Source organism: Lutra lutra, chromosome 5, assembly GCF_902655055.1.
Source record: "Lutra lutra chromosome 5, mLutLut1.2, whole genome shotgun sequence".
Classification (NCBI taxonomy): Eukaryota; Metazoa; Chordata; class Mammalia; order Carnivora; family Mustelidae; genus Lutra; species Lutra lutra.
Window position 1 is genome coordinate 27,747,206 of NC_062282.1, and position 25,392 is coordinate 27,772,597.

The 25,392-nt window shown below is 40.0% G+C and overlaps 2 protein-coding genes across 5 annotated transcripts in view; one reads left to right on the top strand and one right to left on the bottom strand.

The window, feature by feature from the left end:
• Nucleotides 1-15,789, top strand: part of TTC23L (tetratricopeptide repeat domain 23 like) — a 46,211-nt gene extending 30,422 nt beyond the window's left edge. Inside the window, exons 9-13 of one of the 3 annotated variants that reach the window (XM_047728912.1) lie at nucleotides 1,703-1,830; nucleotides 2,141-2,290; nucleotides 4,041-4,123; nucleotides 11,884-11,990; nucleotides 14,176-15,788. In XM_047728912.1, the coding sequence (XP_047584868.1) occupies nucleotides 1,703-1,830; nucleotides 2,141-2,290; nucleotides 4,041-4,123; nucleotides 11,884-11,965 (443 nt within the window). In that variant the 3' untranslated portion in view covers nucleotides 11,966-11,990; nucleotides 14,176-15,788. Of the gene's footprint in view, nucleotides 1-1,702; nucleotides 1,831-2,140; nucleotides 2,291-4,040; nucleotides 4,124-11,883; nucleotides 11,991-14,175 lie in introns of all 3 variants that reach the window. The other 2 variants (XM_047728913.1, XM_047728914.1) reach the window with 2 other exon arrangements.
• A 2,758-nt stretch (nucleotides 15,790-18,547) lies between these two features.
• Nucleotides 18,548-25,391, bottom strand: RAD1 (RAD1 checkpoint DNA exonuclease). Of its 2 annotated transcripts, none has more exons than XM_047729297.1 (6): nucleotides 25,239-25,391; nucleotides 24,515-24,757; nucleotides 23,571-23,679; nucleotides 22,009-22,267; nucleotides 20,015-20,113; nucleotides 18,548-19,690 (listed from the first exon to the last, which is right to left on the bottom strand). In XM_047729297.1, the coding sequence occupies exons 2-6, from the start codon at nucleotides 24,707-24,709 to the stop codon at nucleotides 19,507-19,509; spliced, it is 846 nt and encodes a 281-aa protein (XP_047585253.1). In that variant the 5' UTR covers nucleotides 24,710-24,757; nucleotides 25,239-25,391; the 3' UTR covers nucleotides 18,548-19,506. The 2 variants fall into 2 exon arrangements, with proteins under 2 accessions (XP_047585253.1, XP_047585252.1); XM_047729296.1 differs by having other exon boundaries at nucleotides 24,515-24,778; nucleotides 25,239-25,389.
• Between the last annotated feature and the right edge of the window lies 1 nt (nucleotide 25,392).

Here is a 25,392-nt window from a genome sequence, read left to right on the forward strand (position 1 = left end):
AAAAAAAGTATTGATTTAGAAAAATGAACAAAGCATAAGAGATGTGTGGGACAACGCCTGGTGTATCAGCAGACATGTAATAGGAGCCTCAGAAGGCAGAATGAGGCAGCAAATTATCTGAAGAAATAATGACCCCCAGCTTCCCGGGTTTGTTATCTACAGATCCAGAATTCTCAATGCCAAGTAAGATAAGCACAAAGAGAATCACAACTAGCACATAGTCAAACTGCTGAATGACAAAAAGAAAATCTTGAAAGCAGCAGTGGAAAAACAGCTCTGTTCAGGGAAACAGTGATATGATTAATGGCTGATTTTCCCTCAGAATAATGGAGGCTAGAAAGTAATGGAAAAAACATTCAAAATATTGGAATAAAATTCAACTAAGAATTGTATATTCGGGAAAAACTGCCCTTTGAAAATGAAGGTGAGACAGACTGGCTGGCTGACTCAGTCACTCTGTCTCACTGACTGGCTCAGTCGGAAGAGCATGTGACTCTTGATCTTGGGGTTGTGAGTTTGAGCCCCACATGGGTGTAGAGATTGCCTCAATAATACTTTACAAAAAGAAAAGAAAATGAAGGTGAGATCAGTATTTCCTGATAAACAAGATTTGTTGGTAGCAGTCTTGGCCTAAAATAAATACTAAAGGAAGCCCTTAGGCCGAAAGAAAATGGGAGCACATGTTAACTCAAATCCACAGAAAAGAACAAAGAGAACTGGAACTGATATGTGGATAATAGAGTATATACACAACCACAAATATTTATCAACTTGTGAATGGTAAACAAAATGTGTATCTACTCAGCAGAAGGAGGAATAAAGTACTAATTCACGCCAGAACATAGATGAACCTCAAAAACAGGATGATGCATGAAAGAATCACAAAAGACTACATGTTGTATGAATCCAAATATATGAAATTTCCAGAAGAGGCAAGAACAGAGATAGAACAAAGATCAGTGATTGCCAGACAGATGAGAGCAGACGTTACTTGCAACCAGCCAGGAAGAGACATTTTGGGAGTGATGGGTATCTTTTAAAACTGGATTTTGATCATGATTATGTAACTATAAATTTACTAAAACAGCATCAGACTGTGTACTTACAATGGTTGAATGTGTGGTATGCCAATTATATCTTAATACAGTGGCAAAAAATGTTAACAGTGCCTGCTTCTGAGTAGTGTGCATGGAGATGATTGTCATTTTCTTTTTGCTTCTATTGTATTTTCTAGACTGATTACATAAACATCTGTTATATTTGGAATAAAAGACAACATTAAAAGCAAATTTTTAAACCATAACAACTCTATTTAAAATACTTTTGAAGCAAAAACACACACACACACACACCCTTAGCAGGAATCCGAGTAAACAATACTCTCTATCAGAGTTTGATTTAGCTAAATATATAGTCATTCATTGCCTTGGGAGTTTAATATGGTAGTTATTTGGGGTTTTAGGATAAGGCTATTCAGACATAGCTTTCTTTTCCTACAGAAAAATCCATACCCTTCATCAACAGAATAAAATTACATCAACTGATACCATCAAATTATATCTCAGACTTTTCGAGGGTCTTTATGAGACCTGGAATGAAAACAGGCAATGACTTTAAATATGAAATGTCTAATTGAGCCAAAGCTGCATTACCTCCTTGTAAAGGCTAGCGGCCTGCCTTCAATGTTCTCCTTTTTTGGCAGATGCTGTTGAGATATATTTTATAAAGAGTATCAATGCCTATCAAGCAACATTGGGCCCAACAGATTATGAAACACTGACAGCTATTGAAGAATTCTGCAAATGGCTTGTCCAGAATGGGGAAAAACAGGTAAATCTGAACAGGTAACTCAACAAGAGACAGTGCAATCTTGAGCCAGGCCTTAGATTTTATTTGTGTCCATTCCTTCATCTGTAAAACAAATATAATCGTCATGCATGAATTAACTGTTATTATTAAATGTAAGCTCAGAATGTTAATTATTCACAGAAACACATGGGTCACAGTCACAACAGCCTGATCCTGATGAATCACATCAGTGTGGCGTAGAATGCCTCCTCCATGGAGTGGAGGACTAGAATTGGCATACTCCTTCAGAATTGCCAGGATGATTATAAAACTCTTTTCTTTAACTCCCCAGGAGGCTTATAGACTGCTAAAGGCTGCACTGAAGTCTCAGGTCATCAGCTATGGTGACTGTAGTGAAAAGGTGGCCGAAACTTTTTACAACATGGGCAGGATCTGCTTTGCCAAAGGACAGCTCAGAAAGGCGATTCAGCTGTTAAGGAAGGTGAATTCTGGCTGCCTTTTACATTTTCTCCCAGACCCCTAAGCACAATGTGAGGAGTGATGTGTGTGTGTGTGTGTGTGTGTGTGTGTGTGTGTGTGTGTGTGTGTGTGTTTATTTTCATGCCCCTCCCCTCCCTCTGGCTTCTCTTTGCCTCCTTCCCTTTTTTTCTTTCTTTTTTTCCTTCCTTCTCTATTCCTTTTTATTTTTTAAGTAAACTGAAAATTCACTTTCTTAGATGTTCTAAGGGAGAACATCATACAGAAACTTTTTTGTTGTGCCCATGCCTGGACCAGAGTCTTTTATATTTATTTTATTTTATTTTATTTTATTTTATTTTATTTTATTTTATTTTATTTATTTGACAAATAAAGACACAGTGAGAGAAGGAACGCAAACAGGGGGAGCAGGAGAGGGAGAAGCAGGCTCCCCACTGAACAGGGAGCCCAACATGGGGCTTAATCCCAGCAGGACCCTCAGATCATGACCTGAGCCAAAGGTAGCTGCTTAAACACTGAGCCACCCAGGCGCCCCTGATTTGGGTCTTTTAAAAAAATATGTTTTTCATGTCCCCACTTCATTTTTCTAATACATGATTAAAGTTACAATAACAGTTTTAATATATTTCTCTGCTAATTCTAACATCCGTATCAGTTTGGGGTTGATTTTGGTAGGTTTCTCTCACTGTACTATCTCATGTGAATCACACTTTCTTGCTTCTTTACATGCCTTGCTATCTTTGTTTGGATGCCAGACATTGTATATTTGACCTTATTCGTGCTGGATATTTTTGTATTCCTGTAAGTATTTTTGAACTTTTTCTAGAAGTCAGTTAATTTATAGTTTGGTCCTTTTAGGTCTTGCTTTTTAAGATTGAGTAGATGAGACTAGAGCAGCATTTAGCCAAGGACTAATTATCCCCCATTCCTGAGGCAAAAGACTTCTGAGTATACCACCCAAAGGCCCGTGAAAAATGAGACTTTCCAGATTGGCTGGTTGGACAAAAGCACTGCACCAAGCCCTGTTCCCTCCAGCCCCTTCAGCTGATCGTTGCCTCAGTGTTGGCAGTTTTCTCACATGGATGTGCTCATCAGGACTCTGCTGAATACTTAAGGGGGACCCACTGCAGATATTCCTGGATCTTTTTCTATGTAGCTGTCTCTTCTCTTTTACTGTGTTCTGAAAGTCTCTTGGGACTGCCAGCTCCTTCTCCTCAATTTGTGGAGTCTGCTGAGCCTCACTTTGTTCCTTTCCCTGCATCATGGCCTGGAAATGCTCTCAAAGCAATAATCTGGGGGCAGTTGTTGGCTTTATCTCACTTGTTGCCCTCTCTCAGGGACCACTGTTCTTTGTTAGCTGATGTTCAGCATCTTGAAGATACAATGCAAATTTAGGACCCTACACAGATTTCATTTATGTCCATCCACTTGGTCATAGCTATTTGGAAAATCCTCATGGAAACCATACTGCAGCCATGGTTTGGCCCTGTCCCTTTGGTGATCCGTAGCCACATATGGCAGAGGAAGGTGCAATGAAGTAGAATGATACACATAGAGCATGGGATTGTGCACAACCTTCAATTTAGGCTCCTTTTCCTCCATGGTTGAGAACCAGGAGGAGATGCTGTGCAGAAATTTGAAATGTAAACTTGTGATATCTCAGTTCTACTAGTGCTCTCCTGAGTTTGGTTTATCATGAAGGTGCTTGCCTCCTGATACTCTTTAACCTGCTATGTTTCTCAACTTACCTGCAGTGTCTGATGATTCAAATCCTCTTATATGGAAGTAAGCACAGTAAAAGCAGAGGCACAAGAGACCTCCTTACCCTATTGCAGAGGTGAGTTCTGGCTCTGGTCATCCACAAGGTCATCTGTGTGGGTATGTGGGTAGCAAGGCCCGATTCATTCAGTTAGGGGCAATCACCTTTGTTGTTCTAGCTAGTAAGGCAAAATGCCAACTTGTACTATGGATTTGGCTAAATCCTTTGGAGATAACCAGTTGATTTCTAGTAGTGCCTCAGGAACCAATGTTATGGGGGTCTGCTGCAATAATACTTGGTATTTATAATATCTCTTTCAATGCTGAGCATTGGAACCAAATCCCACAAGGTAGTGTCTCAGTTGACAACTTGTGACAGATCCAATATTGACATATACAAAGTAAATGAATACATTAAACTTGTTCTTTTCTTGCTGAACATACAAAATCTAGGTCCTTTGATATAAGGCAAGTTTTTTGGCAGGGGAGATTTAATTATCTCCAGAGTTAGTAATAAAATAGTGTTTTGTGTAGACTTGCCCCCTTCTTTATCTTCGGCATATCATTGCTTTTTGTTCATCTCAGAAAAATGTTGACCTTGAACTATTCTTTTCAAAGAAGGAAGATAATTAAAATTTGTTGGGTGTAAGCACCTATAACTGAGCTAGGTCATAGTCATGAAGTACTTAATCCTCACAAACCCCTAGTATGATAGCTCTCATCAGACAGGAGGGAACCCAATGTTCTGCAAAGGAACTTGCCTGCATTCACTTAGTCTTAGAGGTTTGGGCCTAAGCGAGTGTGGCTCTAAAGGCCGTGTGCTTTTCTCTTAGCACCCTCTAATAAGGAGGGGCATTGTTATGGAGTAAGAGTCAGGACCCTGACTGTAGTTCACTGGAGGTGGCTCACAATGAATACATTTCTCACCAGGCTGGACTGGTGAGGGACAAGATGAGCAGAGAGAACACAGTCAATCCGTCCTATCCCCACCCATGAGTCAGAGCCACACTTCAACTAGGCCCAACAGAAGACGGTGTCCTGCTCTATTAGTATCCAGAAGAGGGTTCTCTAGCCTCTCTAGTAATGCCCACGTGAGGACAGTATATGGGAACTTTGCCCCCTACCTGCTAGTGGGTATGAAAGTATATTTTCCTGGTCAAGAACCATAACTATATATATATTACTATATATATATATATATATATAGAGAGAGAGAGAGAGAGAGAGAGAGAGAGAGAGTTATATGTATATATATATAGTTCATTTCAGAAATGACCTTTCAGAAAATAATTAGTTATATATAGTTATATAAATATTTAAATATATAAAGTTGAGAAATGAACTTTCAGAAGTTCATATGTGTGTGTGTGTGTGTGTGTGTGTGTGTATAGTATATATATATTTTTAGGAGGGGGAAGGGGCAGAGAGAGAGAAAGAATCCCAAGCAGGCTCTGCACCCAGGATAGAGCCTGACTTGGGGCTTGATCTCACAACCCTGAGATCATGACCTGAGCTGAAATCAAGAGTCAGATGCTTAAGACTGAGCCACCCACGTGCCCCCATAACAAAATAATAGGTGTAATATAGAACTCTTTCCAATTCCCTGGCATTATAAAATATATATAGTGTTTATAACCCTCAAATAATCCTGTTAGGTAGGTGTTTTATCTCCCATGTTCAGGTGATAGAAACAGAGTCAGAAAGTTTGAGTATCTTGTTTAAATCACCTAGCTGGTAAGTGTATTAAGATTTGAATGCACATCTATCATAGTTCAAAAATGTACTTCTTTTTACTGCGGAATAGGGATTCTGACTTTGATGCATTTGAGAATACATATGGAGACACCTGGTTAGCAGGTAAGTCTCCAGAAGTGCATTTTACATGAGGAGCAACTGAGGACTGTATTTGCCCAGGAAGAGGCAGAGCTGGGATTTTGAAACTCTAACACCGGAATGTACTCTTTGTAGGCAATGTAGCTTACTGTCTGAAGGCAGACTGTTTGGATTTAAAACTCGTGCCCCAACCTCAGCTCTCCGACCTGGGTGAAGTTATTCAGCCTTTCTCGGCCTCTGTTTATTTATTATGAAAATAATAGTATCTTGCTCAAAAGGTGGCTTTTCTGAGAGTAAGTTTATATATAATACAGTATAATTAGATCAAGTCCTGGCAGGTCTTAAATTCTCAGTGGATGTTGGAATAATAATAATGATGATGATGGTGATAATCTTTCTGAGCTGCTGGAGGTAATAGGTCTGACTGTTTAAGTGAGAAGCTTTTGTATATCATGCAACTATTATTATTTTATTTTGTAAGAAATGAGTAAGGAGTATATATTAGTGGATTCATCCCTATCAGCTTAACCTGCCTCTGCCACTTACTAAGTATGTGGTCTGGCAGGAATCACTTAACCTCCTTGAACCTTGGTTTCTCCATCATTAAAATACAGATAATGATATACCACATCTGGTTGTTGTGAATTTTTGATAAAATAATGTGTAGGACTTGCATAGGATGGTGCCTGGCAGAGTACGTGCTCAGTCAGTGTCTGCAAAACAGCCTCCCCTGACCCCTTCTCCCTCAATACTGGAGCTAAAGTTCTACTCAGCTTGTATTTAACAAGAGAAACTTCAAAGTAGCTGAAGTGACTGTACTTCCTCAGTAGTCTCAGGTCTTCCTTCCAGTCTCTCACTGTTCCTTGTTTCTTGTCTGTGGTTTGAAAAAAACCAGAGGAGAAGGAGAAATTAGGAGGGGTTGGCCTAATCTAATTCAGACCCCAGGTAGTATGAATTTCTTCAGGTGCATGGAGACTGATCCTCTCTGTAGATGACAGTGAGACCAGGACCTGCCAAGAAAATCCATTAAAGAGGAAAAGTCTTTTGAAGGATCCTGCTGTAGGAGAAATTGAGTCAGGGGAGGTTTTTCTTTCACAGAAACAAACCCATATCTCATTCCTCAACAATTGCTGAGCAAAGCCATAGGAATAGCTGCCAAAGTCCAGATGTAAAAAAAAAACCAGTACCAAAATTGTTCTCTTTGCTCGAGCGTCTTGCTGGAATAATCAATCCCAGATGTCCTGGAACTCTGCTCATTTTCCGATGTGCTCTTGTGCTTTCTACCCCACCTCCTCCGGAAACCCCATGACAACATTCACTGAACGTTTGTTGCCAGGAGCCCAAATTCTTGGCTTTTAAAGTCTATGCAAAGAAGTGAAAGCAGACATGGCCCCTTGAAGTAGGAGTTAATTCTAAGGTTAAATGATAGTTGCAAGCTCAATAAGATTTTAGTGTCTTAAAAAGGCAAAGAACATCTCAGATTTGGGAGTAAACTTTTACTTAAATCACAAATGTACTTCAGTTTTAATTATTTACACATCAAGCTCCTCCTAAGCACTAAAAATACTGATATGTTTCAGATAGAATCCTTTCAGAAAAAGAGACACACATGACTAGGTGACTAGTCTGTAGTAAAACATTAATAGAAATGTAAATAAAGAGGACAAGTAATAAATTGGGAGACCAGAAATATGGGTGGAAACTGTGCTGCACACTGGGGGCAGGCTGCTGGGTCTTCAAAGAATAGTAAAATATCAGCAGGTAGCAGAGAAGCCAGAGGAGGGCATTTAGGTAGTGTGAACAAAAGCAGGGGCATGGAGATATTCTGAGGAAACACAAGTGACTGAGGGTGGTTGTGGTTTAAGGTACATGAGTAAGAACATGCTGGAGATGAGTTTGGAAAGATAAATTAGGGTCAGATTATGTGATGTTTTCTGTGCCATGCTAAGGAGTTTAGAATGTATTTAGTAGTTAGTCGGAAGGATTTAAGCAAGATATGACATCATCAATTATTGGCTCTACAACATTAACTCTAACAGCAATGGAAGAAGAGATGGGTCCTAGGGAGATTTTAGAAATAGGGAGATCAGTTAGGAGGCAGATACAACAGTTCAAGGGGGAGGTAGTGGTGGGAACCTTAATTATTTAAAGCCATAGTAGGAGGAAGTTGGGGAGGAAGGATTGAAAAGCAATTTATGATCTGTTCTAACAAGACCTTAGCACCAATTATATATGATGTGTGATGGAGGCAGGAGTCACAGGAGGCTTTCAAGTTTCTAGTGTGGACCATTGGATGAATGGCAATGCTACTAAATGAAATAGTGCTGACAAGTGGAGATCACCTGGAGGGTGACTGGAGGGTCTGAGGAAGATGATGATTTCGATTCTGGATATGTTAAGTTTGAGGTACCCACAGTGCATCCACTTGGCAATGTCTGGTAGGCTGAATGGTCCAGGAGCTCAAGAAGATAGATTCTGAAGTGAAGGGAATGGATAAGAAACCCGTGGAATATGTATATGTGAAATGAAAGGGCTTGGGAGGGAACACTTACACTTATTTTAGAGATAATATATGCATTGTGATTTAGAATCAAAACAGGACTCAAATTTGAGCTTTCCCATTTGCAGTGAGACTTCCTGTGTCTTCCTTTCTTCATCTGAAAAAAAAAAAAACTGAAGGGGCACCTGGCTGGCTCAGTTGGTAGAACCTATGACTCTTGGTTTGGGCGTTGTGAGTTTGAGTCCCATGTTGAGTATGGAGTTTACTTAAAAAAATTTTTTTAAATAATCTCAAAAATGTGAATAAAAAGAGCACTCTATTTAAAGTGCTTTACTTAATGTTTGGCACATAGTGAGCTTCTGTGAAATGTTAATTATTGTCATGACTAGTATTATTTTGGAGTCATACAGAAGGAAGACCTTCTGTCTTCCTTGTAGATTTTACTTTTAAGATTTTGTTTATTTATTTATTTATTTAGAGCTTAGGGGAAAGTGGGGACAAGCAGAGAGAGAGGGACAAGCATACTCCATGCTGAGCAGTGAGCCCAATGCAGGGCTTCATCTCATGAACCTGAGATATGACTTGAGCTGAAATCAAGAGTCAGAGGCTAAACTGGCTGAGCCACCCAGGTGCCCCTAGATATTTTCAATGATAGCAAAACAGTAGGAAAAACTCCAATGTCCACCAGTAGGAACACTAGTACATGTTTATGGTCAATATAATGAGATCCATGTTTATGATCATATAATATGGTCTTTCAAAAACATGAAGTAGAGCTTAGAAAAATATTGCAGATATATTATTGGGGTAAAAACATGAAAAATACATATTAATGAGTATTATATGTAGTATCACCCATAAATATATATAAATATGTAGTTAGTAAAGGTAACAGTAGTTATCTCTGGAGATAAGATTATGGGGAACTTTCAACTTCTATATTATATATTTGTGTTACTTGACTTTTTTTTTACAACAAATATATATTATACTTGTGATAAAAAGATATATTTTGGGGGCACATGGGTGGCTCAGTGAGTTACTCTGCCTTTGGCTCAGGCCATGATCTCAGGGTCCTGGAATCGAGCCCCGCATCGGGTTCTCTGCTCAGCGGGGGGCCTGCTTCCCCCTCTCTCTCTGCCTGCCTCTCTGCCTACCTGTAGTCTCTGTCAAATAAATAAATAAAATCTTTAAAAAAAAAGATAAATTTTTATGTTTTAGAGATTTTATTTATTTGACTTTGAGAGTAAGTACAAGCAGGGCAGAGGGAGAGGGAGAAGCAGACTTCTGCTGACCAGAGAGCCCAATGTGGGACTCGATCCCAGGACCTGGGATCATGACCTGAGATGAAGGCAGATAACCCAACCGACTGAGCCACCCAGGTGCGCCCTTAAAAAAGATAAATTTTTAAAGTATATGGCATGTGTGTCAAATATTAAGAGACAAGATAATGTAGTGTTGAGAGAATGGACTACAGTCAGATGCGTGGGTCATAATCCCAGCTCTGTTATTTATTAGTTGTCTGACCCTGGACACGTCACTTTACTTCTCAGTTTCCTTATCTATAAAAATCTATAAAATGTGACTAAATAAATTAATGTAAGTAAAACTGCTCAGAAAGAGGCCTGACAGAGTATGTGCTGATTAGAGGTGATGACGAAGATGATGATGATGGTAAGAGAATGAGGACTAATAAGAAGCCATTATGCTGGCAGATAGAGAATCACTAGTGTGATTAGAGCAAGCTATACTGGTAGAGCAGATTTTTGAGATTACCCCAGTAATCCAGTACCTGATTAAACACCTCCCCAAATCAGGAACTCACTCATTACCTGTCAAAGTGGCCCTTTCCAATCCTAGACGGCTCTAATTGTTACAAGAATATAACAGCCAAGGTCATGGACTTTAGAATTAGACGGACCTGTCTTGGAATCTAGGCTCTGCCATTCTAAGTGTCGTTCTATGTGCCATTCTATGTGTCATTAGGCAAGTTATCCTAAGTCTCAGTTTCCTACAGTGAGGACTAGAACAGTATAATATGGAAACGTAATGAAGAACAAATGAGATTTTACATAACGCACTTAGCACAGTATCTGGCTCATGGTCAATAAATACTAGCTCAATAAATAGTCAATAAATACTGGCCACTTTTACAACTCGAGCTCGTCATCCAGACATATTGGAAGGATGAGACTACGGTACATCAATTTCATTTTTGTTATTTTTAAATGTTTCTAGGACAGCCACATGGCAAAAAGCTATTTCAGTATTACTTTTGAAGGGTCTTAAGATGTAGAAGCCAAGAGAAGCAGCAGGGAGGGCCATCCTCTTCTCTTCACAAGAGGGGAAAGAAGGAATGCTCACTGATCGATTAGTGGTCTGCTGTCCTCTTAGCCATATGACCAGAAAAGAATAGCCTCTTCTGGGCTGAGGGACTAGGGAGGGAAAGACAAGGAAAGTAGGATTTGGGGAGATTATCTCCAGAGAGAAGTGCAGCAAGGCAGAGAATAGCTCATGTGCTGTGTCGGCCAGACCAGCCTTGGGCAAGCCTTTTGTGATGAACTTTATGCTGTATCAGCTGGTTTCCTGGCCACTGCATTCCTATTCTTTTCCTGTCATTTATCAATAAATGTTCCAACACTGCCCCTACAAAATTAGGGGGCAAATATTTGGGCAAACCTTGGTGTATGAGTGGGTGGGAGGCAAATCTGCTCTTGCATCCTGGTGCCAAGGGGCAGCAGCTTGTCCAAATGGGGGCATTGGGGCCGATGGGGAAGTGAGCCTATAGCTCCTCACCTCAGGGCCTCCCCGAAGAGGAACAGAGGCTGCTAAGTGACAGAGCACTAGTTTGGGGAACCTTGTCTGTAGCAAAGCGGGGGAAGAATTCTACAATCTACAGCCTTCTGCCACGTCCACAAATATGGATTGATAGGAGGATATAGTGTGGAATAGGGCAAGGAGATCAAATATTTTTCATCTCACGGGCCCACTCTCTTAGTCCTAGAGTGATGCTTGAGGTTCCTAACCAAAAGGTTGGGTTTGGTGAAGCTGATTTATCAGTATTGTCACGGTGTATGGGCAGGGGAATGGCTGACCCACTGTCACACCTTTGCTATTTGGGCATAATGACAAGAGCAGGATACTCTGAGTGAGGGGCACCTCATGTGTGAGGACCAGCTCGGCTGTGAAAGAGCCATGTGATCTTTGGTCCCCTGAACATTCTGAGTCTCTTTCCTCCTCTTCATTCATTCCTTCAACAAACACCTCATGAGCACCTGTTAAGTGTGAGGTGCAGTTGAGATGCGGGCACTAATAACGATAAATGAAACACGGTCATTACTCTTGAGACAATAATCAAGTAGGAAAGGCAACCATGAGAAATAATGACAATATGAGAGAGTCCTGTAGTAGAAATCTCAGTACAGTGCGAGTGGAAAGGAGAGACAATCTAGGAAAGCTGGAAAAAGACTTCACTGAGAGGGTTACATCTGAGTTGTTTCTTGAAGGACGAGTAACAGTTCATCCAGGTGGAGAAGAGAAACCATTCCAGGAAGAAGGAACTGTATATGCAAAGGCCCTGAGGCGTGACAGAGGACAGTGTATAGAAGCAGTGGTAAGTTCTTTGTGTCTGCCATACTAGGTAGTATTTCCTGGAGGGTCTCGCAGGGACTGTTGATTGTAAGGGATGAGGCAGGCAGTGGCTTTGAGGGGGAGGGAGAAAGACTCTGGGGCAGATCAGTTTAGGAAAAAACAAACTAGGGTAAACAAAGTGACAAAGGTTCATTTCCTGGACTTCTCAAAACTTTTAATATACTAAGGTTCCCTACTGGCATGTTGAGAACAAATTAACTTTTTTAAAAAAGCACTGTATTCATACCTACCTGGATTCTTTTTGAAATGGTCAGTGACTTAAATTTCGGCAAATAAAACACAGTCTCTAGAACCAAAGTAGAGAAACTATCTAAGATTTGGTTTTATTATTTTTTATTTATTTTTTAAAGATTTTATCTATTTATTTGACAGACAGAGATCATAAGTAGGCAGGGAGGCAGGCAGAGAGAGGGGGCGAGGCAGGCTTCCTGCTGAGCAGAGAGCCCGATGAGGGGCTCGATCCCAGGACCCTGGGATCATGACCTGAGCCAAAGGCTGAGGCTTTAACCCACTGAGCCACCCAGACACCTGTAAGATTTGGTTTTATTTTAAAGCAAGGGTACGTGTAGCACATGCTTGAACCGAGGGTACAAGAATGCTTTTGTAGTTTGGTTAAGAATTTGGGCCCCACTTCAGGACATAGTAAAGTCTGTGAACACGACTACCTCACCAATGAACTATTTTATCTGACGACAGAAACATGACCTCAATACGTCCCTATGAACTAATTTTCCTTTATGATTCATGGTGGTTGAGAGCTGGGTCTGGAGACAGACAAGCCTGGGTTCAGACCCCAGAACCACCACTTTCTAGCTGTAGGTAACCCTGGTATCCTCATCCACAGAATGGAGATGAGAATAGTGCCTGTCTCTTAGTGTTGCAGTGAAAATAAAATGTATGCAAAGTGGTTGTCAGGGTGGCCCGCCCTTCAGTATTCATGTAATAACAGCTACTCTTACTTTTACTGAAGCCTGGGCTTTGAGTTTATTACCTTCCAGTTACACCATTGGTGCATGGCGCAAAACGAGAAGGTTAATAACTGTTGTTGGTGAAAAGCTACCACCAAGCTGGAGTGGGAAACATTTTGCTGGTTAACATCTCAAAAATGCGCTGGAGCTTATGAGCCCTTGGAAACAGATAGTCTGACACCATTACTTAAACCCCAAGAAGATAATGTATATCCTGTGGATGGAAGTCCTGTCCTTTCAGCGACCTGGAGATTTCCGGCAAGGAGAGTCCTGCCACCTTGTGGTGGGAGGTGAGCAGGCCCAGGCCGACTTCTAGATCTATCACCAGCAGAGGTCTATCAGATTTTGGCCCACCTCTGAGTTTATGAGACCCTGGGCCATTGACTTAATTTGTGCCTAGTTCTTCTTCAGATTTGAAATCACATTATCTCGTGGTTTACTGAGAAGGAAGTTAAAGTGCCAGACAGCTTTCTGTATTTTATGCAGTCAGTAGTAGACAGAGAATGAATCAGTCTTTAGTGGAACTTGCATGTAAGAAAAGTCTCATAAAATTTTGCATCTCATGTTTCTGTGGAACAAATACCTTTTTTTCAGGCAAATAGGGGTTATGAAAACCACACTTTGCAGGCTTGAGGTCTAAATAGAAGATGACTGAAGAACACTTAATAGAAACCAGGTTTCTGGACCAGATTTCTTTTGGACTAGATTACTTCTAACTCCAGCCCGACTTCTTCAGTATTAGGAAATCAGAGTGTGGGAATCTTATTGGCTGGAAATGGGGAAGAAAGATCCTCTTTGTAGCACTTAACAGGGCTTCTGGGCTCTAAGATCTGTGTGTTCATGGGAAGAGACCACCTGAAAATTATGAACAATATAAAAGACCCTAAATTCTACAAATTTTCAGCTGTGATTAAAAGCAATCCAGATATCTAAGATATCCTTGGCTGCTATCTGAACTGAAGGAAGAGCTCTCTGCTCTTTAGGGAGAAAAATCAAGACTCTAGAATCATTTTAGAGGCCTATTAGAAGAGTCAGCATTTTAGGGGGATGGGCACATGGTGAAATCGTCCGTTGCCTCAGACTCAGTCCAGCCTTCTAGCTTAATAAATTAGTGATCTGGATCTGGAAGAGATGGCAAAAACAAAGAAAATGCACAAATGCTTTCCTCCTTTCCTTTAGGTCTTCTGTTATCATTAAGAGAAAAACCTCTATACTAAGATAGCCAACAATAAAGCCAACCTGTTGATAACAAAAATTTTGGACCACAAGATATATTTATTAACACTGACAGCAATGGCAGATCAAAGGTGGAACTAAGGACTGTAAAGAAAAAAAAAAAAGAAAAAGAAAAAACGGTCTACTGAGCAGCAGTATTACAGGTAAAATACGCAGGGGCTGTTAGAACACATGATCCTGATCGATAACTTGGGGTGGGGAGGCGGAGGTCAGAAATCTTTTTTAGCCTGATGCTTTTAGCTTCTTAGTGACTGGGATTCCAATACCCTTCTTACTTCCCTTTTATAGCTCAAATTTCATTCTTTTCAGTTCTGGCTTTTAAAGAAGATTCTGCAATATCTAAGTTGGTGGATATTTTAATATACTGTTTGGAAGTAGTTTTAGTCATAACCTGTTTCAGGTCACTAAAACTGCCCTGTGAAGAAATATTTGATTTTCTGGAAACATTTGCCCTGGTTTCATGCCACGTGAAGGGTCAGAGGGGGTTTTTTATTATTTTTTTTTATTATTATTTCTTATTATAAATGAAGAAACTAGGGATAAGAGAGACTGATTTGTTCAAGGTCAGCCTAGTGATTATAAAGCTGACTTCCTGAATCATAGATGATTACATCTTCCATCCCACTCTGCTGCCCCCAACCCCAAACTGGATTTAAAGAGAAGGAATGTTCAAGGTGCTTAAAAAAAAAATCCTTACCCCCTGAACAAATGTGTATCTAGGAAAAGAAATCAGCAATCTCAGATTATATTCTTTACTGTCTTCTTCACCTACTTAGGGAGAAAAATCAGATTCCTGTGAGTTTACAATATAAGGAACTTATTTTCCCTTTTCATCGATTCTCGGTTATGTTGGCAGATTTAATGGAGCTCAAAGACTGTCTTTGGGATCCACGTGTCTTCTAACAACATCTCTCCTTCACTCAGTACTTATAAGAACATTTTGGTTCTTCATTCAGAAAATTATTATTTTTAAATTTCAGTCCTTTGTTCAGTCTGACCTAATGATCAACCAGAACCCCGAGCAAGGTATAGTGGTGAGTAGTGTGTTACGGCCTAAGCACATGTATAGCAATTAATCCAATGGCTTGTCTATAGACTGGTAGTCTCCCTCCTGCAGCTGTGTCCTCCCTTAGCTGATTCCCAGAGAGCTTTCAGTTTGGCACTCAGGACTAAGGTCTCAGACTGCAGCCCTGGCTGGAGACGGCTATCGCCCACTGACCTTTACTGCAGTGCTTGTGAACTGGTCACGCAATCTGTCCTTGCTAATTTTGTCCTGCCTGGAGACGGGCCTGCTGTTCTGACCCAGAATATTCTGGACTAAAGTCACCTTAGAAGAGTTGCTTCCTTTTTTACATATCCAGATGAAAATGGGTTTACAACAATGACTGTGATAAAAAACAAAAGTACCAGACAGAAGTGGCAATTTGGACTCCACTTTGCATGTCACTAAAATTTTTAGAACTAATATTTTGGGAGACCCCAACATCTTAAGATCTCGACTGACACACCTGTATCAGTAAAACATTAGCATGAAGTGTAACACTGCGAAATAAAATGTTATGGTGCGATCCTGTTACTGCGTTTGAAATTAGTTTTATTTTTATTATTATTTTTTAAAGATTTTATTTATTTATTTGGCAGAGAGAAATCACAAGTAGGCAGAGAGGCAGGCAGAGAGAGAGGAGGAAGCAGGCTCCCTGCTGAGCAGAAAGCCCGAATCGGGGCTCGAACCCAGGACCTGGGATCATGACCTGAGCCGAAGGCAGCGGCTTAACCCACTGAGCCACCCAGGCGCCCCTGAAATTAGTTTTAAATACTTAAATATTTCCAGTGTTTACTGTCAGTGTAAAGTTGCTGGTAGTCCATTTTGTGAGATTTTGATGTTAAAATGTTTAATGAAATGGTGGTGATAATGACTGGTAGCTATAGTTTTAATTCACAACTTTGAGATTCTTTTAAAATTAGCTAACAGGCACTGAAATTTTTGAGGTGGTTGGGGGTTAGCTATTTTCCTACAATCTCTGCAACAAATTAGAAAAGGGAAAAAAAAATCAAGCCCAGATCAAACTGCTCCATATACAGATTTTAATAAACATTTATCAGAAGCAGACATGCAACCTATTCCTTGAGGTCAGTCAAGCCCCACTTCTCTCTTTTGGTAGCTCACCCACCAGTTTCCATGAAAGGCCCACGTAAGGCAAACTTGACAATATTCCAGAGGTGAGACTGTCCTAATCCAGTCAGCAACAAGCAACCAGAAGTCTTTAGACAAGATGGCGGGAAGCAAGACCCTTTAGGAGTCAAGCCTTAGGCCCCAAGCCTAAAGGTACAGGCTACAAGCCTCACTAGGTTCGTATGTGCTTTCCATGCACGCATGGAGAACTACTCTGAGGGAATTTAATTGTTCCACACATCCTGGATATCTCTAGTTTTGCCAATGAGAGCCACTACTATTATCTATTATGTTGATCAACAAGCTATTAATTTCAAAAGTAATACCAACTTGAAACATTTACTAATTATCAAAATCTCTGGTGGGAACTGTGCTGTGGATAGCACAAGCACGTGGAACAGCTGCCTATGGCATCTCTGAGCAGGACACTAGCTGTCACTGCTGGAGACGGAAATGCGCGGGAGAGCTGTCTGCTGCCACCGGCTGTGTGTGGAACCCGACCTGTGTGTGCAAATGCTACCCATGACAGAATTAGGAGAAGAAAGAATATACCATTTCCCCAGTTTTTCCGGATCCAGTAGATTTTGTTTCCCACGGGGAGAAGGGGAAGTCAGTGTGACGACATGGAAGGGAAGAAGGGAGTACATTGTGCAGAAAGATTCCGCAGCCTAAACTGTTAACAAATGCCAGATGCCGCCCTCTCAGCAACTGTAACGAATTCTTACCAGCACTACCTGATACACTACAAAACCTCTGTGGCTTCTTATACAAGTGATTGTGTTACAAGACCTATTTTTATTAGAAAAGTAGAATTTTAAAACTCCTTTTATTTTTATTTTGAATCATTTCATCAATTCCGGGTGGAAGCACACCATCATCAAACAGGGAAAAACATTAAAAATGGAGAAAAAGATTAACTACCCATTCCTGTAGTAAGCACAATTTAATAAGAAAATGAGATAAACTTCAAAAAGGCAAAACTAAAGGTCTTAAAAATAAGATTTTATTTTTCTGTGTGACACATGAATTTGCCATCACCAACGCGTCCTGGTCGGGCTGCAAAAGCACTCCCCCTAGCGGACCATCATAGGAATTTGAACAAAGTTAAATTAGTAAATTCCTAGGTCAGAGGAACACACTGAACAGAAAATTGTTAGATCAGTACCTTCCCGTTAGGGTGAGAAAAAACTATATTCATTAGCTTATGAATTCTAAAGAGCTAAAGAAATGTGCGGCTAAAATGATGGTCTTCAATGTGCAAAAAGTCAATCTTTCCCTATTAAGCCAATATATATGTTAAATCCTTCGCAGGTCTAACTTTTAAAATATATTGGATTAAAATCAATTCAGAGCTAAATACTGAAATGACAGTGACTAATAAGATGCTAAAAGATAATCTGAAATAAGGTTCTTTCATCTAACAAGTATTTGTTGAATATGTTACATACAAGGCACTGTTGTAGGTACAGAACATACCAGTGAACAAAACCGAAAATAACTGCCCTGTTTTAAAGGAAAATTATAGTCCTTGAAATTGACTGATTAAATATTTCATAACTAGGTTTTTATATTTGTCCTGTTCTTGATGTTTTTCTAAAAAAGTGTGTGCACAACATTTAGTAGATTCATCCATTTTCTTCTTGAACATGTACCATACTTTATAAAACTCCAACTCTTCTTGCGCCTGCCGGCATCCTGAGATGACTTGGGGGGCTCAGAAATTATCAGGGAGTCACTCTGGGCTCAAAACCCAGAACTGTCCATGTGCCGGGGAGCAGAGCGCACAACTGTTCTGGGAGTGCTTTGCTGAACTACTCTCCAAACCAATCTCCTCTCATGCCATGTGGCCTATTTTAAGGTAGGGCATTCCAAATATACCCCTTGGTGAATGTTTTTGATGAATATTATTCAATGGTTCTTAACCATCAATAGCGGGGGTGGGGATCACAGGTCACAGGGATTGGCATTAGTGGGTATGGGCCAGGGAGGCTAAATGAATCCTGCAATGGGGTGAATTTTCTTCCCCATGAAGAACTGTCCCACCCACAAAGGCCAACAGGGCCTGCCCAACACTGAGCTGTATCACATGGTACAGGACCTTTATTTATGTAGTTTTTTTCTACTAGAAAATAAGCCAGATCATTTTAGTATTTCATTTTATTAAATATCTACATGCCATAAAAATTGATGGAAAACTACCCAAGAAAGTGCAAAATCACTTATTAACTGGTTTTCTCCATGTTGGTTTGGATGAGAAACTTTTATAAGCAAACAGAAGATATCTAATAAGTACTTACTACAGTACTTACTGCACTGAACAGTTGCAGAGAACAAGAAGAAATCCTATAACTCTGAAGACTGTTTTATATCTTGTTCACTGATTTCTTGAAAATGTATACTTTAAAACTAAATCATATAATTACTCAGACTTGTTTGGCAAAGCCTAAACTTCAGAACATCAGGGAAGAAATCACATGTAAAAGTAATCACTTCAGTGCAATTAAATACTATTAAAACAACAACAAAAAAAGCGTCCTTCAAAACAGTGGTTCTCAAACATTAGCATGCATCAGAATTTCCTGCGGGAAAGTTTTCTTAGGCTACAACAAATACTTGTTAGGTGCCCCACCTCCAGAGTTTCTGACAAGTTTCCAGGTGATGCTGAATGCTGTCGATCTAGGTGCCACACCTTGAGAACCACGTTTAAGATATATTCTTTGGAATTCAAACTAATAAGCAATGCCCATATGTTGATGCTTCTTCTAATAGTAAATAAATAAGAGAACATTTTCGGTATGGATTCATGGAACATTAAATTTTTAGACTCTTGAAATGTCTCACTTAAATAGATTATTCATCTTGGCTCATGATGAGGAGTTCAAAAGACAACCCCAGGAGAGTCCAGTAGTGGGTAATCTATGATTACATGAAAACATTTACTTAAAAAATATACAGCAACTCTTTGAGTACATGAACCTTATTCCTATCTCCTTCATGCTCCTTTCCTTTAGAAAACCCAGTCTCCTGGAAATGCTATATACCCAGAATGAGAAAGTGATCTATCATGAATGTTCAGGTGGAGGTTACAGGGAAGGCCATACTTAAGACTCTGATTCCGGAACTTCCTCGTCAGGGCAGCAGTAATATTCCACAAAACATATCTGTCCATCTTCATTTCTAATCATATACTGTAATGAGAGGAATCCTCGGTTATCTGTTCGAATAGATACCTTACAAGACAGGACTAAGGCCTTTGTAGAAGGTTTCAGTAAAGAAATCTTGTATCTGTAGAGGAATAAATAAAAAGCAGTTGTTATTTGGACACACTTGAAGCAGTGCTCATAACTCCAAGTAAAGGACAAAAATTAGCCAAAAACTACCAAGTAACAAACATAAGGATAAAATCAAATACTTATCCAATTTGCTAATATCTTTTGTTTATAAAATTTCAATCACTGTCACGACCCCAAGTCCCCAAGTAAACCCAGTACCCTACTATTTATATCTTTAGGATGTTATACCTTTAGCAACAGATTGAAAGTTTCACGTTTATTTAATAAATACGTGATATTCAACCTCACCTTCACCACCAATATATTAAGAACTGACCTGTTGACCTGGGTCTGGTTACAATGAAATGATTCCATCAAATCAGAATCTTTGGGATAATCAAGGTGGGAGCTTCCCGCATTCCCAAAAGTAGATAACCTATAGTTAAAAAAAAAAAAAATTAATTTATTCATTGGTCCAACAATAAGCCATATTAGGATCTCAGTAAAGAAGACACTTCCTTAAGAAGTTCATTCTGGTGAATGAAAGAGATATATAAACAAATGCTCACAATACACTACCAATTATAGTAATAAAGATTCCCACAGGATGCTGTGGGAGTTCAGAAGATCTAGCAACTAATAAACAGCTTCGGAAAAAATCAATCACCAAAGGAATCCAGGGGTGTTTGCCTCAGTTTCATTAGCTTAATTCTACTCTTTACACTCACGTTTCCTCACCCTTAAATCAGAAATATGTAGAAGGAGAGAGAGTTTGAGGAGTGATGGCAAACCCTGAGCGGAATCATCGGCAAGCCTGGGGTCCTGCTCGCCGTCCTCACCGCCACAGCCCGGAATTATGGCTCTTCTGCATCTCACACTGCTCTTTAAGCTGCCGCACGCTTTTCCTAGCTTAGCGGGATCAACAGTTTGTGTTTAGCAACTTGTTAATATTTATGTTTGTTTAATCTGCAAGAATTTTTCCATCATCATTTGTTATGTGGTTAACACACTGGCAAGTACCGTGTGAGCACAGTGACAGAAGACCTAGGTGCTGGTCTTCCTCAGGTTCCATCTTTTCTCTCCTCTAACTAACCTCTTCTCTGAGCCATCTCGTCCGTAGCCAGCCTGGATGAGGCTCTCACATCTCCACTGCCATTCTAGACGGACGTCCTGAACTCTGTATGTCCAAGTACTCCCGAGGGTCTGAGACACCTCAAATTGAACAAATCCAGAAAAAAAATGTCAACTCCTATTCCCCACCACCAAATCATTTCCTATACGGGAGATGAAAGATACCAAGATCTATCTAGTCACCTATGCGGAGAGATATCCCTTAGGTGGGCATCTCTGAAATATACTGTTTAAGTGCCCAGAATTTTAATTCCCATCAGTGCTTAAGTAGAATTTCCATTTTGGTTAATATTTTAACCAGTCTTGAGCCAAATTTTTAACTGCTGCATGTCATGATAAGGGCCTGCTGTTTTTCTGGAGTAGATGTAAAAAGAACATACCTCTCATTCCTTATGTATTTTTAGCTCCTTTATTCTTTAATATTCTGATGTAATTCAAAAGAAAACTATTTAAATCCTCTTTCCAAATTGATTCTAATCCTGAAAATTTCATAATTTGTTGGTTCAAAACATTAGGAGCAGCTTGAGAGTTTCTGACATTGTATTTCTGCTGAAAATTGCCCTCCCTTAGGAAGCCTGTAGCGATCAATTCCCCCCTCAGTACTCAGGTACTGTTCTCTAAGCGTCTCTCTGTATTATTTTGGTACTTAGTGGCACACAATTCCGTTCCTTCTATGCTGTTTCACTTATATTCTCTTCACCTTGATTTTAAGCCATTCCTTTCCAAAGTGCTTAAAAAGGCAGCTATGCACACAGCAGGTGACTAATAGATAGTGAATGAACTATGTATAGAAAACATTGGCTTCCTTTTGCATCCTATACTAAATTGAAAGGGAAGAAAAAGATACATGATACAAACACCTTTGCCAAAAGTTTAACCCCAAATTTTCCTCGTGATGTCAGTCTATAAGCAGTAAGCGGTAAGCAGTACAATGAAAAGACCACTAGTTTATGAAGTAGGAGACAGGGCTATTCACCTACCAACCAACACTACCTAACTATGAAGCTTTAAATACTGAGTTAATCTTCCTGAACCGCAGATTTCCCGATCTATAAAAGTATGAAGTAAAAGTAAAAGCTCTCTAAAGATCTGAAAATTCTAAGAACCTGGAAAATAAAAGTTCTGCATCCTAAGCAAATGTGTAAGCAGGGAGAGAGAGTAGACTACAGTATTAATTTTCATTGCCCTGTGTTCAAGTACCTGAAATAAGGCTTGTTGGGAGACATGGTGATCTGTAGCACCTCACTTGTCATATCCAATTCAGAAAATGCTTCACGGAGCCCCTCTGACTGCAGAATAATCTTATTGATAACATTGGTGCTGCAGAAATCAAAATCCAGAGTCTCCTCAGGCTCCTGAGTATTGATTTTACAGACTGTCACCACTCCTCCTTCTTCCAGAAAGAGCATCAAAGGGTAACCATAACCTTGGTAACACATCCGAAGTGCAGTTAAAGTTCCTGCAGTGAAAATAAATCATATGTTGGGCTCAGCTTTATAATGCAGGTTCCGCTTCTCCTTAAATGATACATAAAACTCCTGAAGATTATTTTACTCTGCCCAATTTCTAGCACATATGTATGCATCTCTTTCTAAAGAGGGATCATATTTTCCCTGATGACAGTTACATGCAGACGATTCAAACAATAAAACTGGCAAAGAAAACAAAACAACTCTTTGAAATCATTTTCCAGCTTGCCAAAACACCTCAGAAATAGCTTACTGATTTTATATATGTACAATTTCCAGGATGGAGATTCTACATGGACCAATATTGCAAGTAACAGAATTACTGCAGAACAAGCTATGCTCTTTCTTAAAGGTGCAAGGTGTGGAACAGTGGACTACTTTGATATTGTCAGTACGATAATATCAGTGTATTCACTGTGATAAGGATCCTTCCAACCTTTCCTATTGGGAGATTTTATGTACATTTCCTCAAACTAGGAGAAAAAGAGAGGGTGGTTAATGGTGGTGTGGGTTTTAACACTACAAACCACTAGGGAGGAGGAGAAATAGGACTAGACATTCTAGCTCTTTTTCTCCTACTGGATGGAGAGCCACCATGAGGAATGAGGGAAAGCAGATGCTTTTATGAAAAACCAGCTAGGGAATGCTGCATTAGGAAAATGTATAATAACTGAACTTTCAGTACAAAATTAAAATATATTTTCTAAAGAACCACACTGAGCTTTCCCTAGCTAATCTCTAGATTCCTGTGAAATAAAATCATTCTTTGGGGGTTTCCTTGTAGTTTTATATCCATAGCAACTGAATTCACTACTCCTAAAAAAATGAAACATATATTTTGAACATTTCAGGAAATAGACAATTTATAAACAGGATTAAAGAAATAACAGCAAACACATTTTGAACACAGGAAACTAGGTGTGAGGAGAATTGGTTTCTCTTTTTCTTGGCCACTAAACTGTAATCCTGAACAGGTTAGAAAAAAAAAATTTAATACATATTTTGCAATGTTCAAGTTAATTAACACATATTCAAAGTCTTCTCTTGGTCAGTTCAAATTTAAAACCCCCGAACTTTGTAAATTAAAAAAAGATTACTATAAATACTTTTGCAAATAGGAAAAGAACTATAGTTTCTACTATACTTTCTATTAATGTGAAAAGTTAGAATCCATGATTGTGACCAGTGAGAAATGAATTTGCAATTTCCAAGATATGTTTCTTACTTCTAATAACCTTTCCTGTATTTTTCTGAGCATTTGCTTTTTGTCATTATGATAATAAAATGGTTCACCTGGCATAGGACTTGATCCGAAAATTGATAAACAGTCTAAAAGGACAGTTAAATTTATTCGAAAAGTAACAGACTCTTCCTGAACTATAAACTCTTGAAATATTCCAGCCTGTGAAGAAAAGTAAAAATGAAAATGCATATATATTAATGAAAACTCAGACAAGGTTCTAGATTTCACTTTGTTTTAAAAATAATATTGTGCTGACCCCATGAAAATTTCTGATTATCCATCAAAACATCTTCAGCTTTTTCAACTATTACCATTAGAATGCTACTACTCAGTAGTTAAAGGTGTAACTGACTTCAGTACCATGCAAAACTTTATGAAAGGTCTTTCACCTAGCTTCTTGATCTAAACTATTGCCCACAGGACTTTTCCTTGTCTCATCTTTTGCCCATCAACAGTGCTAAAGTCATTTGGAAAATAGCCAAACAATTTGATAATGCATGAGTGATACTAGTTTTCAATTTCTTTTGAGGACAGGAACCATGTCTTATCTATCCCTCTATACCTGAGGTTACACTGTGCACTTTGGTGTTCAAAAAAATGTTGGATTAGGGGCGACTGGGTGGCTCAGTTAATAGTGGCTGCCTTCAGCTCAGGTCATGATTCCAGGGTCCTGGGATTGAACGCCCCCATGGCATCTGTCTCCCAGCTTAGCAGGGAGCCTGCTTCTCCCTCTCCCTCTGTCACCCTCCTGCTTGTGTGCTCTCTTTCTATATATATCAAAAAATAAAATCTTAAAAAAAATTTTTGGATTAAATCTGAAATCCTATCTGAACCATACATATATTGCTTTGTAAGGACACATTATAACCAATAAAATGGAAATACTGGTCAAGAGCATATACTGGAAACAAATGTTTGGGTTCTTGTCCCAACTCAGCCACTTGCCAACTGTGGGACTGTTGGCAAATCACTTAAAAGATGCCTATTTCCATACCTGAATGAAAGCATTTGCTTGCACACACTTTGCATTTTCCACTGTAACCTTGATTCCATTTTTAGTAGCGAAACACGTAGCATGCTCTCGGAAGTGAATAGCCTTCAAGATAGTGGAGAGATTCCTAACGTTGTCGAGGCTGGCCACTAAGCTGTAGTCATTCTCGTCTTGGATCTGTGGGGTTAGGAGGGGCATCGTCCACTGTACATTGGTCCCAAGGGAGGCTTCCCGAGCCAACACTTGCTGCCGAGGAACACGAAACACCTGATGAGATTCGACAATAAAGCTCCGGTCAATGCGGGCAAGGCCCGCGATGTCAACCCTTGCTGAGGCGAGGCCTGGGCATCGAACTCCGCCGGTGGCACCCCATTTCTGCCTCTTCAACTCTCTGTAACTTTGGGGGAAAATTACTCTTCACTCTAAGCTACGATTTCCTCGCCTTCAGTGAGGGGCCAGTAACACAGAAAAAGTTGTGAACAATGAGAAAAGGTAATTAACGAGGTAGTTCTACTGGGGGGCGGTCCCCCCAAACTTGGATTACGTGTCCCCGTAGAGTCGGGTTTCAGCTGTCCGGCACCCCCAACCTTGCCCCTAACAGAACAGGCGACGGAGGGCGGGCCCCCATTCTTCGGGAGATCCTGAAGTCCCACACAACCCCGTTCCCCAGCCCGTCAAGAGACGGCATCTATTTCCTGACCCCGGGATCCGGGCACGGAAACCTTACCTTTCCAGCGGGATCCGGACGCCCGAGAGCCCTTCGCAGCCAGGTCACCGAAGAAGCCAGCCGCGCCTCTCAGGTAGTTGGGGAGAAAATGCCGCGGATCCCGCCACTCTTTTCAGACCACAGAGCCACCTCGGCCACCGTCACCACAGAGATA